The 13,620-nt window shown below is 41.2% G+C and overlaps 1 protein-coding gene across 2 annotated transcripts; it reads right to left on the reverse strand.

Moving 5' to 3' along the window:
* Positions 1-1,216: 1,216 nt before the first annotated feature.
* On the reverse strand, positions 1,217-12,999 carry si:dkeyp-77h1.4. 2 transcript variants are annotated; one of them, XM_041044195.1, is made up of 11 exons: positions 12,882-12,999; positions 7,680-7,745; positions 7,459-7,479; positions 7,037-7,324; positions 5,368-5,488; positions 5,042-5,217; positions 3,689-3,831; positions 3,366-3,513; positions 2,941-3,122; positions 2,741-2,833; positions 1,217-2,017 (listed from the first exon to the last, which is right to left on the reverse strand). In XM_041044195.1, exons 2-11 carry the CDS (start codon positions 7,723-7,725, stop codon positions 1,334-1,336), a joined length of 1,902 nt encoding a protein of 633 aa, XP_040900129.1. In that variant the 5' UTR covers positions 7,726-7,745; positions 12,882-12,999; the 3' UTR covers positions 1,217-1,333. The 2 variants fall into 2 exon arrangements, with proteins under 2 accessions (XP_040900129.1, XP_040900131.1); XM_041044197.1 differs by lacking the exon at positions 12,882-12,999 and adding an exon at positions 12,561-12,616.
* Between the last annotated feature and the right edge of the window lie 621 nt (positions 13,000-13,620).

Raw genomic sequence — 13,620 nt, forward strand, 5'->3', positions numbered from 1 at the left:
TAGAACATGAGGTAGAGACATGCATTTTGTCACATGAGAAATGTATCTGCACACCTCCTCTTTACCATACAAGAGTTTCAACTAAGATTCATTGTGTACACTGAACATCCACATACCTGCAAACTCACATAGAACAGCTCTGGACAGACAATGTTGTGGCAATGACAAAGGCCTCATAATTTATACTACACATGTAGTGTGAACTAAGTCAAGGAGTTAGTAGTTTAAAATTATGCCCAGAAAGGGAAGGAGAGAAAGAAGGAAGGAAAGAAGGAGGATAAAAAGAAGGGATGACAGACCAAAGAAAGGCTTAGACAAAGACAAGAAATGAAGAAACGAAAGAAAAAAAACAAGCACATTCTAACTATTTGAACTTACCAAACACTTTCATTCAGTATTTCACCGGAAAGCCCAGCATACAGCGGGAACATGGTGGTCCCATTCAGTGCCTGGAGTTTCTGCTGGCACGAGTTTCCTATTAAACTGTTAGAGTGATGGGATTTTTGTAGAGCCACCGTAAAAAATCCAGATCAAAGACAATAAAGTGGTTGATCCCGACTTTAGGGATCAGTCAGCAAAACACATTTTAATCATCTGAGATATCCACTGGGGGTTTGAATCTCAGTCTCGGAGACTATAAATAGTGGGGTTGGTGTTATTAGTAAGTTTTCTTGTGAGGCTAAAGTTATGCAAAACTCAGTATTGCAGATGTTTCCAAAGCCAGAGGACTGGCACAAGCATACAACACCCACATTTTAGTTATGTACAAAATGCCTACAACAGAACAGGGCTTGTGTAATCAAAAGAGTTTTCATTTCTGTTTTGATTATGTCCAATCAAAAGAATGTCATTGCACATTGCAGTAGGTTTGAGATGACTGGCTGAAAATTGCATGCATTTTGTCTGTTTTGTCCGCATGCTGATAGAGGAACATTTAAAGCTTTTAAATGGGAAAAGAGGGTTAGTGAAGGTCAAAAAAGAAATTCTAGTATGCCATTGTTTCAACAAAATCTTGTAAACTTTTCTGGGTACCTCATTATGTTATTATGTAAACTTTGCAAAGGATTTCATTTGAAGTCTGGCAGTTTTACTGTGAAGCTACCAAAAAAAAAAAAAAAAAACACCAGCGAGGTGAGTACAACTAAAATGTTTAAAAGTGAGATACCGTTATCAAAGTAATATTGTGTTCAGGCATTAAACATGTTTAACCAAAGCCCTCGCCCCAGTTTCAGTGGTTTCTTGATTATCTGGTAGGGGGTGTTCGATTGTCTACAGTGGTGGTAGATGGAGAAGATCTGTGGGGCTTCCCTCGTGTTTTTGCAGGGGGCAGTCCTCAGGTGGTGGTTGAATCCTCAGCCACGGTGCCGTCTTTGCTGACCTCTAACACGGAACCACCAGATTTCAGCTCCACTTCAGGGGTTTTAGCGGGGGCTGCTTTTGGACCTGAGCCTCCGATAATATCAGCATGATCTGGGCTTGGTTTGGAATCTGGCTCAGGTGTACCATTAGTGATGGGTTCTGGTGTGGTTGGTTTGGGGCTCTCAGGTGTGGGAGTAAGGGCACTCTTACTTTCAGGTGTTGGGTCTTTAGGAGCAGCTGCTTTCGGCTCCGGGCTTGGGCTGGGTGCAGGCTTTGGATCAGCTGGACTTAGACCAGCCTTGGGCTCAGGGCTCGGGGCTGGGCTAAGCTTAACTTCTCCTGGTTTGGGCACATCCAACTTTGCTTCCATGGGCTGATCAGGGGTTTTCTTGGTCTCGGGTGTTGGGCTGGATTTAGTTTCAGCTACTGGACTGGGCTTAATTTCCATAGCTGGTGGAGCGCTTGGCTGGGACTCAGCGGCAGATGGTGGACTTGGTTTGGTTTCAGGAGCAACAGAGATGCTTACAGCCTCAGAGTCAGGGATTTGATCAGGGGCATCAGTGTCAGTGTCCAGTGGAAGGGCAGTGTTAAAGCCAACGCCAGAGTCACTGGTCTCTAAATTACCAATTCCAACCTCTTTAGAGGAAACCTCCAGACCCTGAGTTTAGACAAAAAACAAGTAAAGTTAATATGTATAGCACCTTTGTACAACAAGGCAATCCAAAGTGCTTTACAGAAGACAAAATATGAATACAAGATATAAGGGACATACAAGGCAATATAAAAGGAACATATAAATAGGATTTAAAAAGAGTAAAATAAACTAGAAGATAATAATAAGTTAAAACTGGATAAAATGGGAATAAAGGTCCCAGTGCAGCTTTAGTACAGTGCAAGATATGAATGAATAGACCCAGATTCAATTTAATAAAAGGCAGCGGCAAACAGAAAGGTTTTCAGCCTTGATTTAAAAGAACTGAGAGTTGGACAAGACCTCAGGTTTTCTGGGAGTTTGGTACAGAAAGACTGAATGCTGCTTCTCCGTTTTAGGTTTGACTTTGTGGACAGTAAATGTACCTGTCCCAGAAGACCTGAGATGTCTGCAGCAGGAGGTCAGGGATTTATTTTGGCCCTAAAGCAATAAATTCTTTATAAACCAATAGTAATGGTATAAAATAAATTCCTTGTGACATAGCAAGCCACTGCAAAGATCTGAGACCTGGACTGACGTGATCCTCTTTCTTGATCTTAGTGAGGACTCTAGCAGCAGCATTTTGAACAAGCTGCAGCTGTCTGAATGCAGAAAACAGCATAAAAATTGAGACATTATTAAAACCTCTCAAAGATGCAGTTTTAGGAGAAATATTTCACTTATCCTTACTTTAATGTCCACCTCAGTGCTCTGAGATTTCTCTGTAGTGTCAGCCTGGGAATGCTTGGATTCTTCACTGAGTTTGGTGATGTTCTTCACCACCTATGAAGACACACAAAGAGACACAAAACAACAGTCAGTCTGTCCTTATATCAGGATACACATCATCCTCATCATCACATGGCCAGTTGTATATTTGTTCCTCCAACCTGTCTGAAGGCCTCTCCCTCGTCCTCTTTGCCAGCGTTCTGGGCAATCTTCTCCAGGGCAGCAGCCCTCTTGGCCCTCTTCTTCACTTTGATCAGGCAGGACAGCAGGCAAACCAGCAGAAGGAAAACCAGCACGCCTAACAGGGCAATGATGGCCACATACAGTGACTCTAGCTTGTAGGCTGCATGGGAAAGGGGAGAGAAGGAGATGAGTGGGAGAGTAAATAATTCATCTGACCTTTCATTGACGTGCTGAAATTCCAATGCAAGAATACAGTTCACAGAGGAAAGCAATTGTTCCTTACTTTTAGCCACAAAGCTATTGTTTTGGCCCTATTGTGCTTTGATACCACTCTTCAGCAGCTACAACAGCAAAATAAACCTGCCCTTTATTCCCATTTTTCAATCATTCCTCTGCTCCTTACGTTGTGCTGTCAGGTGGATGCTGGACACAGGGAATCCCAGTATGTCAGTAATTCTGAACAGGCCTGCATCTGAGCTCCTGACCTGGTCTAGAAAAACCAATGAACCCTCCATAGAGAGACGGTCCTGGAGACCCAGCTCCTCTTTAGCCTAGAATGGAAACACAGACATGTTCACAATTCACTTAAAAAAAAGTGATTAAAAAGTTAAAACCCCTTTGACAGCCCCTTTTTACATCATTTTTTTTTAATCTTTGATGTAAAATACAGAAAACAAATAATCACTACAGTGGTAGGACTAAAGAGAAATGAGAGGCTCCAGTTACACTTGTAAATTCTCCCTTGTCCAGCAACAGATGGCTTGTGGGTTCATTGTTACGGCTGTAGTAGAGGTGGACCAAGGAGCTGTTGAGTATCAGGTTGATCTTCAGTCTTTTACCATACGGGACGGACAGAAAGTTCTGGTGCGCTGAAACACAGAAAGACGGAGGAGAAGGGAAAGCAGAGAATAAATATATCACGTCTCTGTTTACAGGCCCACGGATCATCTAAAATGCATTAGCCTGCTAGAGCCCATTAACGTTTGGGTCTTTAAAAAACCATTATTGCAGACAAGAAGAGCATAATAACCAGAAGGACAACAACAACTACATCCTGATGGGAGGTGCTGGTCGTTTAAACCCTGTCAAGCATGGGAGAAGAAAAAGTACAGTGCCTTGCAAAAGTATTCATACCCCTTGAACTTTTCCACATTTTGTCACATTACAACCACAAACTTAAATGTATTTTATTGGGATTTTATGTGATAGACCAACACAAAGTAGAGCGTAACTGTGAAGTGGAAGGAAAATGATACTTGGTGTTCAAGATTTTTTTACAAATGAAAATCTGAAAAGTGTGGCGTGCGTATGTATTCAGCCCCCCTGAGTCAATACTTTGTCAAACCACCTTTCGCTGCAATTACAGCTGCAAGTCGTTTGGTGTATGTCTCTACCAGCTTCGCACATTTAGAGACTGCAATTTTTGCCCATTCTTCTTTGCAAAATGGCTCCAGTTCAGTCAGATTGGACAGAGAGCGTCTGTGAACAGCAATTTCAAGTCTTGCCACAGATTCTCAGTAAGATTTAGGTCTGGACTTTGACTGGGCCATTCTAACACATGAATATGCTTTGATCTAAACCATTTCATTGTAGCTCTGGCTGTATGTTTAGGGTCTTTGACCTGCTGGAAGGTGAACCTCTTGCCCAGGGGAAAACAGGTTTTCTTCCAGGATTGCCCTGTATTTAGCTCCATCCATCTTCCCATCACCTCTGACCAGCTTCCCTGTCCCTGCTGAAGAAGAGCATCCCCACAGCATGATGCTGCCACCACCATGTTTCATGGTGGGGATGGTGTGTTCAGGTTGATGTGCAGTTTTAGGTTTTCGTCACATATGGTGCATGTAGGCCAAAAAGTTAGATTTAAAATTTTGGCGTTTATTTGTGAAAAATCTTGAACACAAAGTATAATTTTTCTTCCACTTCACAATTATGCAGCACTTTGTGTTGGTCTATCACATAAAATCCCAATAAAATACATTTAAGTTTGTAGTTGCAGCATGACAAACTGTAGAAAAGTTCAAGGGGTATGAATACTGTTGCAAGGCACTGTATGTGATCTGTCTTCGTCTGTCCTCTCACCCTTGACGTTGAGACACTCTTTCTTTTTGATAACACCTTCGGCATCCCTGACAGTGTAGCTACCCGCATCAGCACCCGTGACAGTACTGAGGGTGACGTGGTGCTCATTGGCGCTGATACGACCCTGGTAGCCCTCCCTGGACATCATTGTACTGGTCAACAGCACCAGAGCTGGTCTGCAGGAGGGAAAGTCAAAGAGGATGAACTTTTTTTAAACCTTTTGTTAATTCTGAGACAGGCTGTCTCAGTGCATTTGCATCATGGTGGGAAAATGTCATTACAGATTCTCTTGGATTAAAAAATCTGAGTAATTTTGTTGACTCTACCTAGATGTCTGGTTGGCCTCCACAGCACTGGGCCTGTACTCCAGGGTGATAGGAGGAGTCACCCCCTGCAGCGGAATGTGGTAATTGTCTCCGTACTTAACGCTCTGCTCGTTGGAGCAATCTAGAAGGCAAAAGGAGGGTGGTAAACACTTTGTTCTTGAGTGTACGGAAGCAACACGGTTAATTACTGCAGACGGGAAATTGCCTGACATTTAAGTAAAAAGGAGTGAAGGAAGAGAGAGAGTTTATGTGCTTCAGGTGAAGGAAGTAAAGATAGAAGAAGGATGAAGGAATGGCTTGACAGATGTGGCGAAAAGGGGACAGATTGGAGAGAAACGAAGGAGCACTGATCCAAAAATATCAGGATGGCTGGAATGAAAGGGTAGGGATACAAACCAAAGAGAGGAAAAGACAGTAAAGACTAGATAAAGACAGGAAAACAGCGGGGAGGGAAGGAGAGGGGAGTGGGCTGGTGGTTTAAGAGCTGCATAATTACTGCCTGGCAGCTCCGGCATGCTCTTGCACTCTGAGAACACAGACATATGCAAACACACACAAACACACACACCTTCATCACCTCACAACACATTACTCCTTCCATATGGCACATCTCCCACATACTGCTACACTACAGTCACCTTTATCCATGCTGGGTTTGAGCCCACTCAGATGGACTGAGTTTGAGTCATTCCCATCTTCTTTCACGTGTGTGTGTGTGTGTGTGTGTGTGTGTGTGTGTGTGTGTGTGTGTGTGTGTGTGTGTGTGTGTGTGTGTGTGTGTGTGTGGTTTATTTGGCTGCTGACTGCATGATTAAAGCAGAAGAAATGACACTGTGCTGATTCTGAGTCCAGATCAGATATAAGAGGCTTATTCTTCAACATGGGGTTGTAGCTCTGATGCTGTCCAGAAGTGAAGGAAGTGTTCTGATTGATATAAAAGTCACAATACCACACTGTGGAAATACTCTGTAACAAGTAAAGGTCTCACACTTAGTATTTACTTTAGGTGATGAGACAATTAGACAATCAATTACTCCATCAAAATTAATTTTAAAAATTAACAATTTTGATTATCAAATAATCATTTATTCATTAATTTTCATGTAAAAATGTCCAGTATTCAGGAAAGTGAAGACGTCACATTGTAAAATTGTGATGGGCATTTTTTTATTATTATTATTATTACTGATGTTCTATAAACCAAACAATTAACAGTTAATCATGAAAATAAAGGGTAGACTATTCGGTGATGAAAATAAATGTTAGTTGCAGCCCTGTAATTTGAAACTTTTATATATAAAAATTTTAAAAAATTATGCAATTAAAAAAAAATGCTTGTACAATTAATTATTTTGGATCTAAAATGCTATTTCTGTCGTCTGTATTGTACTGAATTTCAAGTTGTATTAATGGATAAAAACACTATTAGAGTTATAATTTATTACATGGACATAAGACTTGTAAATTACCCACTGAGTATCAAAGATAAGGTAATCCAAACCAATCCAAAAGGAACTGGTACTAATATGAATTAGAGTTTTATGAATTTGAGAATTCTAGAAGATTTTAAGTTTCAATTTTGAGTTTCGAATGAAAAATCCAGTTCTATCTGCAAGAGTGTAATGTGTCAGTTGAACTACATTGCCATTCCTAATGTGTCATCCAGTACCTCGGACTGTAAGCTTGAAGCGTCTGACATCCTCTGGCTTCTCTGAATTCTTCACCACGTACACGCCCTCATCTCCCTCACCCACAGACTCTATGATGAGGTGGCTGAGACGGATGTTGAGTTTGGTCCGATTGCTGACCGGAACACCTTTTCGCATCAGAACCACATCAGCCGACCGCGGGACAGACATGTTCTGAAACAAGACGTCCGACTTGTTCGAGGGCAGCATGATGTGAAAATCCTCCCCGTGGAACAAGGTAACGTTCCTGAGTCCTGAGTCCTTGTCGACTGGATTACATGAAGGACAAAGGAAGGACGGAGCATTAAGAAACACATAAGAAAATAAGGAAAGCTCATTATTTAACACTGATGAGTGATAAACTCCGAATTGTATCTGATACGCTGGTACACAAAAGTCTTACCTTTCACAGGGGCAGAAAGAACTGTGAACAAAGATGAAAGAAAATCTAATTAAAAGTGATATCAGTAATATTTGGACTCTTTACACTGTGAGCATGTTTCTTCTCTATTAAAATAAATCAGTGTTTTTGATTTTCTATAGCTATATATCTATATAGATTTTCTTCTGGATTACTTTTGTCTATTAGACAAAAGGAGTTTTACAATTTTTCTTTTCACATACCTATAGTGACCAGGAAGCTGAGTGTGATCACAGTGACTGTCACCATCCTGGCAGATTCTTCTGCGTCTAGAAAGAAACATGGTAATAGAAAATCAGCATAAGAACCTAAATTATTTTTTTGTCTCCATACATAGACAGAAATTTCTTGGAGATCATGCAAACCAAGGGTCAAAGCTGATCTGTGCAGCAAATCTAATGAAAATCTGTTCATTATTTGGGAGATGTTCTGCAGACATATGCACTCTCACACACATCTTCCCAGCAGAGGTAAAATCTAGTTTATATCTTTATCTTTACCAGACTGTAGAGTGACTTAGAGAAAAGATGTAAAATTATTAATAGAAAACTGTCGGCCGCCATGACACAATATATTCACACATTATTCAGAAGTTGTCTTCCATTCAGTAATGTCACAGTCAATAATCTAAAGTGTAAAATGTCCCTCACAGTATCAATCTCCAGCTACAGTGATTGCATTAAAAAATGCCTTGCTTTGAAGGAGCTTCAAACAGGAAACTTCCAGACTGGGAAAAGGAAACAGGGTAAACATGAAAGGCTCTGTGAAGGTCTCTGAGAAGAATCCTGACTAATTGTTGCACTAAGGAGATATTGATGATGTGAATGGCTTTCTTCTATGCTGAGACATCAGAGGCAATACATCAAGAGGTTGGAGCAAAAGAAACTTTCCTGTGGTTTCCATTTTAAAAGCCCAGGAGGGGACCAGAAGGAAACACCTGCAGTGCTCACAGTCGGACAGAGAAGCATCTATGTAACATGTAGCCAAGGTTATCTATAGGCTATGCCAGGAAAGTATCCTTGTAAAGCGAAAGTATGCACGTCAACCTCATAATAATTCTATGAATCTGTTTCATTATTTATACAAAACAGTGTCTTCGACGTCAACCTTGACTTTCTTTCTGTCTCTCCCTTATTTTATTCTTTAAGGTGCCCTAAGAATTCAATTAGGCTATTTAATCACACTAAAAATCTAAAAAAACAAAAGAAGAAAAACCTCCCTGAAGAGATTATCTGCAGAGTATCATGCTGTCCCTGTAAATTCAATTTATCTGCCATTGCCTGGAGGTTTTTATTGAACTTCAGACATAAGAAAAAACAGCCTGTGGTGCAACCTTTGTAGAGAAAGCCAATGACAGTGCCATTATAACTTAATACCATACATGAGCCCAATGTAAAATCAGTCAAAGTTACTGTTGTTTAAAGCCCATACCAACAACCATTTATATCTTAATATTCTGCCCTCAATGTGTGTGTCTATACACAAATTGACAGATAGCAAACAAACTCCAAAAGAAAGTCAGAAGCTGGAGTAAAGCTGAACCTTCTTTACTGTTGTTGTCATTCTCATGGAGTCCTTTTTTGTAAAACGACAAAATACAGAAGGGCAAAATCAACCACAAGCAATGCCATTGCAATTATATTACACATCCACAGAAAGAAAATTCACTATTACTTTTAAATTCAAATAACATGTAAATATATGAGGCAGCTGGAGCTCAGAGCTAATAAATGTACAACTACCAAACATTTCCCAATCTAACTTCCCGAACTATGACTGAACAGTACCAGGTGACCAAAACAAACAATGAAAGGACAGCAGAGAAAAAATACCAGAAAGCAGTGTCATACCCAAAAATAGTCAACAGGGGGCCAGAAGCATGCCAAAATAAGCACAGGTTTCACAGAACATGATACTTAAAGAGGACCTTCTCTTTTAAGTGCATGTGCATGTTTACCAGGGCCACCTGGCTTTGGATCACTGTCAAGGATAAGGACTGTCCATTGATTATACGCCTGAATTTAAACACAGAATAATTCATGACCCACAAGATAATTCAAATCGTGGTGATCTGAGTTATGACATGGCTGAGTGTCCAAAAGGAAATGTCCAGAAAACGTCTTTTCCTCAAGGCCTGGTGACGGTGTCTGAGAAGGATCGCGATTAACGGCAACACTGAGGGGATTATGGTGATTTGAACTGCCTTGTGCTACACCGCGGCATCTGAGGCAACGCATCAAGAGTTTGTGCAAAAGAGTTTTGCTGCGGTTTTCATTTACAAAGCCCAGGAGGGGACTGGGAGGGAACACCTGCAGTGCTCACAGTCACACTTTGCAGCAGCTAATAAACATGCAGCTAAGATTAAAGTGTCTCTTTGTAACACAGCAGACATCATAAGAGATCCTATTCCCGCTGGAAATTATGCAGCATTAAGCTATCTTCACACTGCGTTTGTGTATGTATCTAAACCTCTCAGCTCAGTTTCTATGTGTCTGCCACTTGTCTGTCCTTGTATATGTTTAACATGAAGATATTTTTTAAAGAGAAACAGCAGAGAGGTCCATATTGTTCCTTACTGTGGAATGAGAATAATTAACATTTCACAGTGTCATAATCTGACAGCCAGAGCTGCTGTTTCACAGAAGGCCTCATACAGCCCTCTGCACTGTGTCTGCCACATACTCACACCACACTCTGGGCAGAAAGCCCAAAAGCCCACTGATTTTATTGTATCTGAAACAAAATACGGAACAAAACTGCATCACACTGAACAGTGTCTCTTGGCAAACAAAACCTTAGTGTCCTTTACAGTCACCTGCCTATGCTACAGTCATCTGTAAAACTCAAATTACACTGTAATTATATTACTGTAGTCCCCATCTTTGTTTTGGGAAATCTTCTAAGGATGTGAACCCTTCTTTGAGGCCACTGCATCATAACTTCCCGAAAAAAAAGACTGTTGACCCCCAGTAGCCGTCAGCATTTAATTAATATAGCAATCTGAGACGCAGGATTGGTTGGCCATGATGAAAGAAAGAAGAGAACCAGGTCCATCTGTTCGTCTCAGCAGGAGGCCTCACAGAGTCACCAAGGCCAATCTGGTCTTTCTGTGCAGGATCTGAGAAGCAAAAAATCCAAAGTCTTCTCCTTGGTTTCTGTGTGATTTTGAACATTTGAGACCAAACTGAACACTACAAGGTCTGCCCCACTGAGCACAGACAACAAAAACACATGCAATAAGCTATGTTATAAGCTTATTCATACGCTGTCCTTTGGGCTGTAAACTATGGACACGCCATCTGCTATCCTTCCCGCACTTTCTCTCCCTTCACTTAGCTTTACTCAGTCTTTATTCTACCTCACTGGATTCTGCACTCTGTCTCTTCTGTCTCTGCTTTTTCTCCCTTTTTCTCACGTCTGTTACACATTCTCACATCTTCAACTGTTACTTTCTATCACAATCACAACCCTGTTTAAGCATCCCTGTCCTCTTCTGCTGTCTTCCTTAACTTTCTATGCTTCTGTTTGACAGCTCCGCATCATGTCTTGTTTTCTTGTTTGCTTTACCCCACATTTTGTCTTCTTAGTATGATTCCTGTCAGTCTGAACCCCTTGCTCCATGTCTCGGGGCATCTCTCTCATTTCCCTTTTCTTTGCGTTTCTCACTGGATCCCTTTCTATCTCGTTCTATCATGTCTCTTTCATCCTCTCCTCCTCCTTATCTTATATAATCCAAGTCCGTGCATCCCACTCTGAAATCAAAGCCTGTGCCTGTGTTCCTTCAAACTCCAAACTCCCTGTTTACTGGAAGGACAGACAGGTCTTTGTCCGCAGGCTTTAAAGAGGCGGAGATGCCTTCAATGACTGCAGATGTGGGGACCTAACAAAGCTATCTCTGTGTCTTTACACCTCATCATTTCTTTTTCATTTTCACTCCTTCTCTTTGCATAAGTGATGAGGAAAAATGACCCTCCATGAAGTAAAGTCCCCCTGATGATGAAGATGCATGCCAGAAGTGAGCACAAACACATATTTACAGGCGCACACACACACAGATGCACATACTGTACCCTCTTCTCTCAGCACTAGACATTTATAAATCATGAAGAATCAAAAAAAGGAGGAAAAAAGTATTGCTGCACCAAGAGACACACACGTGAATGTGGCTGGATGTTTAATTTAGGTGCACCACTTTCAAACAAATATGGGGTCTCCCTTCACTAAAATGAGGTGCATTGAAAATTCAAAAACTTCACATTTTCCACTCTGATTGTTCCAACTACTAGCCTCTGCACCACTACAGCTTGTCTCATGTTTCAGATCAACACAGCAGAAAGAGATGATGCAGGGAAAAGGACTCAACCAACCAGAAAATCTTGTCTAGACAAAATCCAAATGTATAATTTCTAAAGTTGATCTTTGAGAAGAAGCCTGTAGCAGCCGACAACCTATTTTTCTCAAAGCCTGGCTGGCACTGTCACTGAACTAATGGATAAGACAGGTTTCCACCATATTGCTTGCACCTGTCAGATTCATTAAAATCAGCAGACATGAGGGAGGAGTGGAGAGAGGGCAGAGGAGCTACACGCTGTATTGACAAACATGCTAGAAAAGGTGATCAGAGGATGTGGATATGACTTATGGTAAAGACAATAAGGCAGACAGGATTGGATCAGCTGATGAGAGCCATTGCTCTCATGTGTTTAGGCCCTTCATGCAGCTCTGACCACAGTCTATAAGCAGCACACTGCAGGCTGAGGCAACAGCCAGAGAGCCTTCAGGCTGGAGCAGATAGAGGATGCTATTAAGCTTTTAAGTGCTAAGCGTAAAAAGCCTATTGGGCTACATCAACTTCATTAAGGCACTCTATGGAAAATGAGATAAGACCATTATATATGTGTATATATATGTAATTTTCCTACGGTTAGAATAATAGTAGCAATGATAATAATACTTCATTTTTTTATGTTTTCATGTAGACTGAACCTAACTGTTGTTATTTAAGCTGCTTACATGCAAATTATGTCAAAATAAACATATTCAATAATAAATCTGCTTGATATTTCTGACCATTTCAAACTCACCACGAGGCTGTGAAATAAGTAAAATTAACCTCAAATATCCAATAAAAGCAAAGCCGGCTCCATCTCAGGACCGTTCAGTCAGTAAAGGGGACGAACGTATATTCACACCTTTCGTCGCTGACACTTTGATGTGTAGTTGGTGATAAATCTCACAGCTCAAAGTCTCATCAGTCACCCCCGGGCCGGGATAGCCGATAAGCGCATCAACCAAAAAACTGCAGAATTTAACCCGTCACGCACCAGGCAAATTTATAGGGGACGCATCCGCACATGCATGTTGGGAGAAAGGAAAAAAAAATCACCGCTCAGTATCTCACCTACCTTTACGTGGCTGAATGGAGCTGCGGTGCAGTCTGCGGAGATGTCGGGATGCGCTCAGAGGTGAAAATCTGTGTGGATGGTGCCTGTTTTCTCCCTCGTCGTCTACCTCCCGTTCAACCTCGCCCCCCTCAAGAGCAGCACTTCACGACTCGGGCTCAACATTTGGAAGATGTTCAGAATATGTCGGGCTCTGCTCACACTCGGAGCCACTCGACTCATGTCGGGAAACACCGGCCACCCTTCGCCCCCGTCAAGACACCTATGGTCATCTGACAGTGGGGAGAGTGTTTATTAGTCAGACAATTCACAGAGGATGCTGATGCAGCAGAAAGCTATGCGCCATAAATGAATTAAGCTCAGACGTTATGTTTTAAGTGGATGACAGTGGGTGTTTTTAAACTCCATTGATGCCTTGATTCATTTATCATAATTTTCTTTAAAATTCTCCATAAATTCATTAATTGGTCTCTTTGCTTTTTTGATTTTGCCAAATAAGATGCCAGAAACACAAGATGAATCCAATTTTAACTTCACTCTTCAATCTGGACATTTAAACAGTTTGGATGTGTTGGAAGATGCTCGACTGTGCTGTAAAATCCAAAATCTCTATTAATATATATATAAATTATATGTTTAAAAGATCTTAAAGGATCGTAACTGATGAGTCCCAGGTCTAGAGTGACCCCAAAGTCCTGCACTTTGTGAACAGATGCACTCAGTGAAGGACCTTTTTCTGGTT

Source organism: Toxotes jaculatrix, chromosome 8 (genome assembly GCF_017976425.1).
Source record: "Toxotes jaculatrix isolate fToxJac2 chromosome 8, fToxJac2.pri, whole genome shotgun sequence".
Classification (NCBI taxonomy): Eukaryota; Metazoa; Chordata; class Actinopteri; family Toxotidae; genus Toxotes; species Toxotes jaculatrix.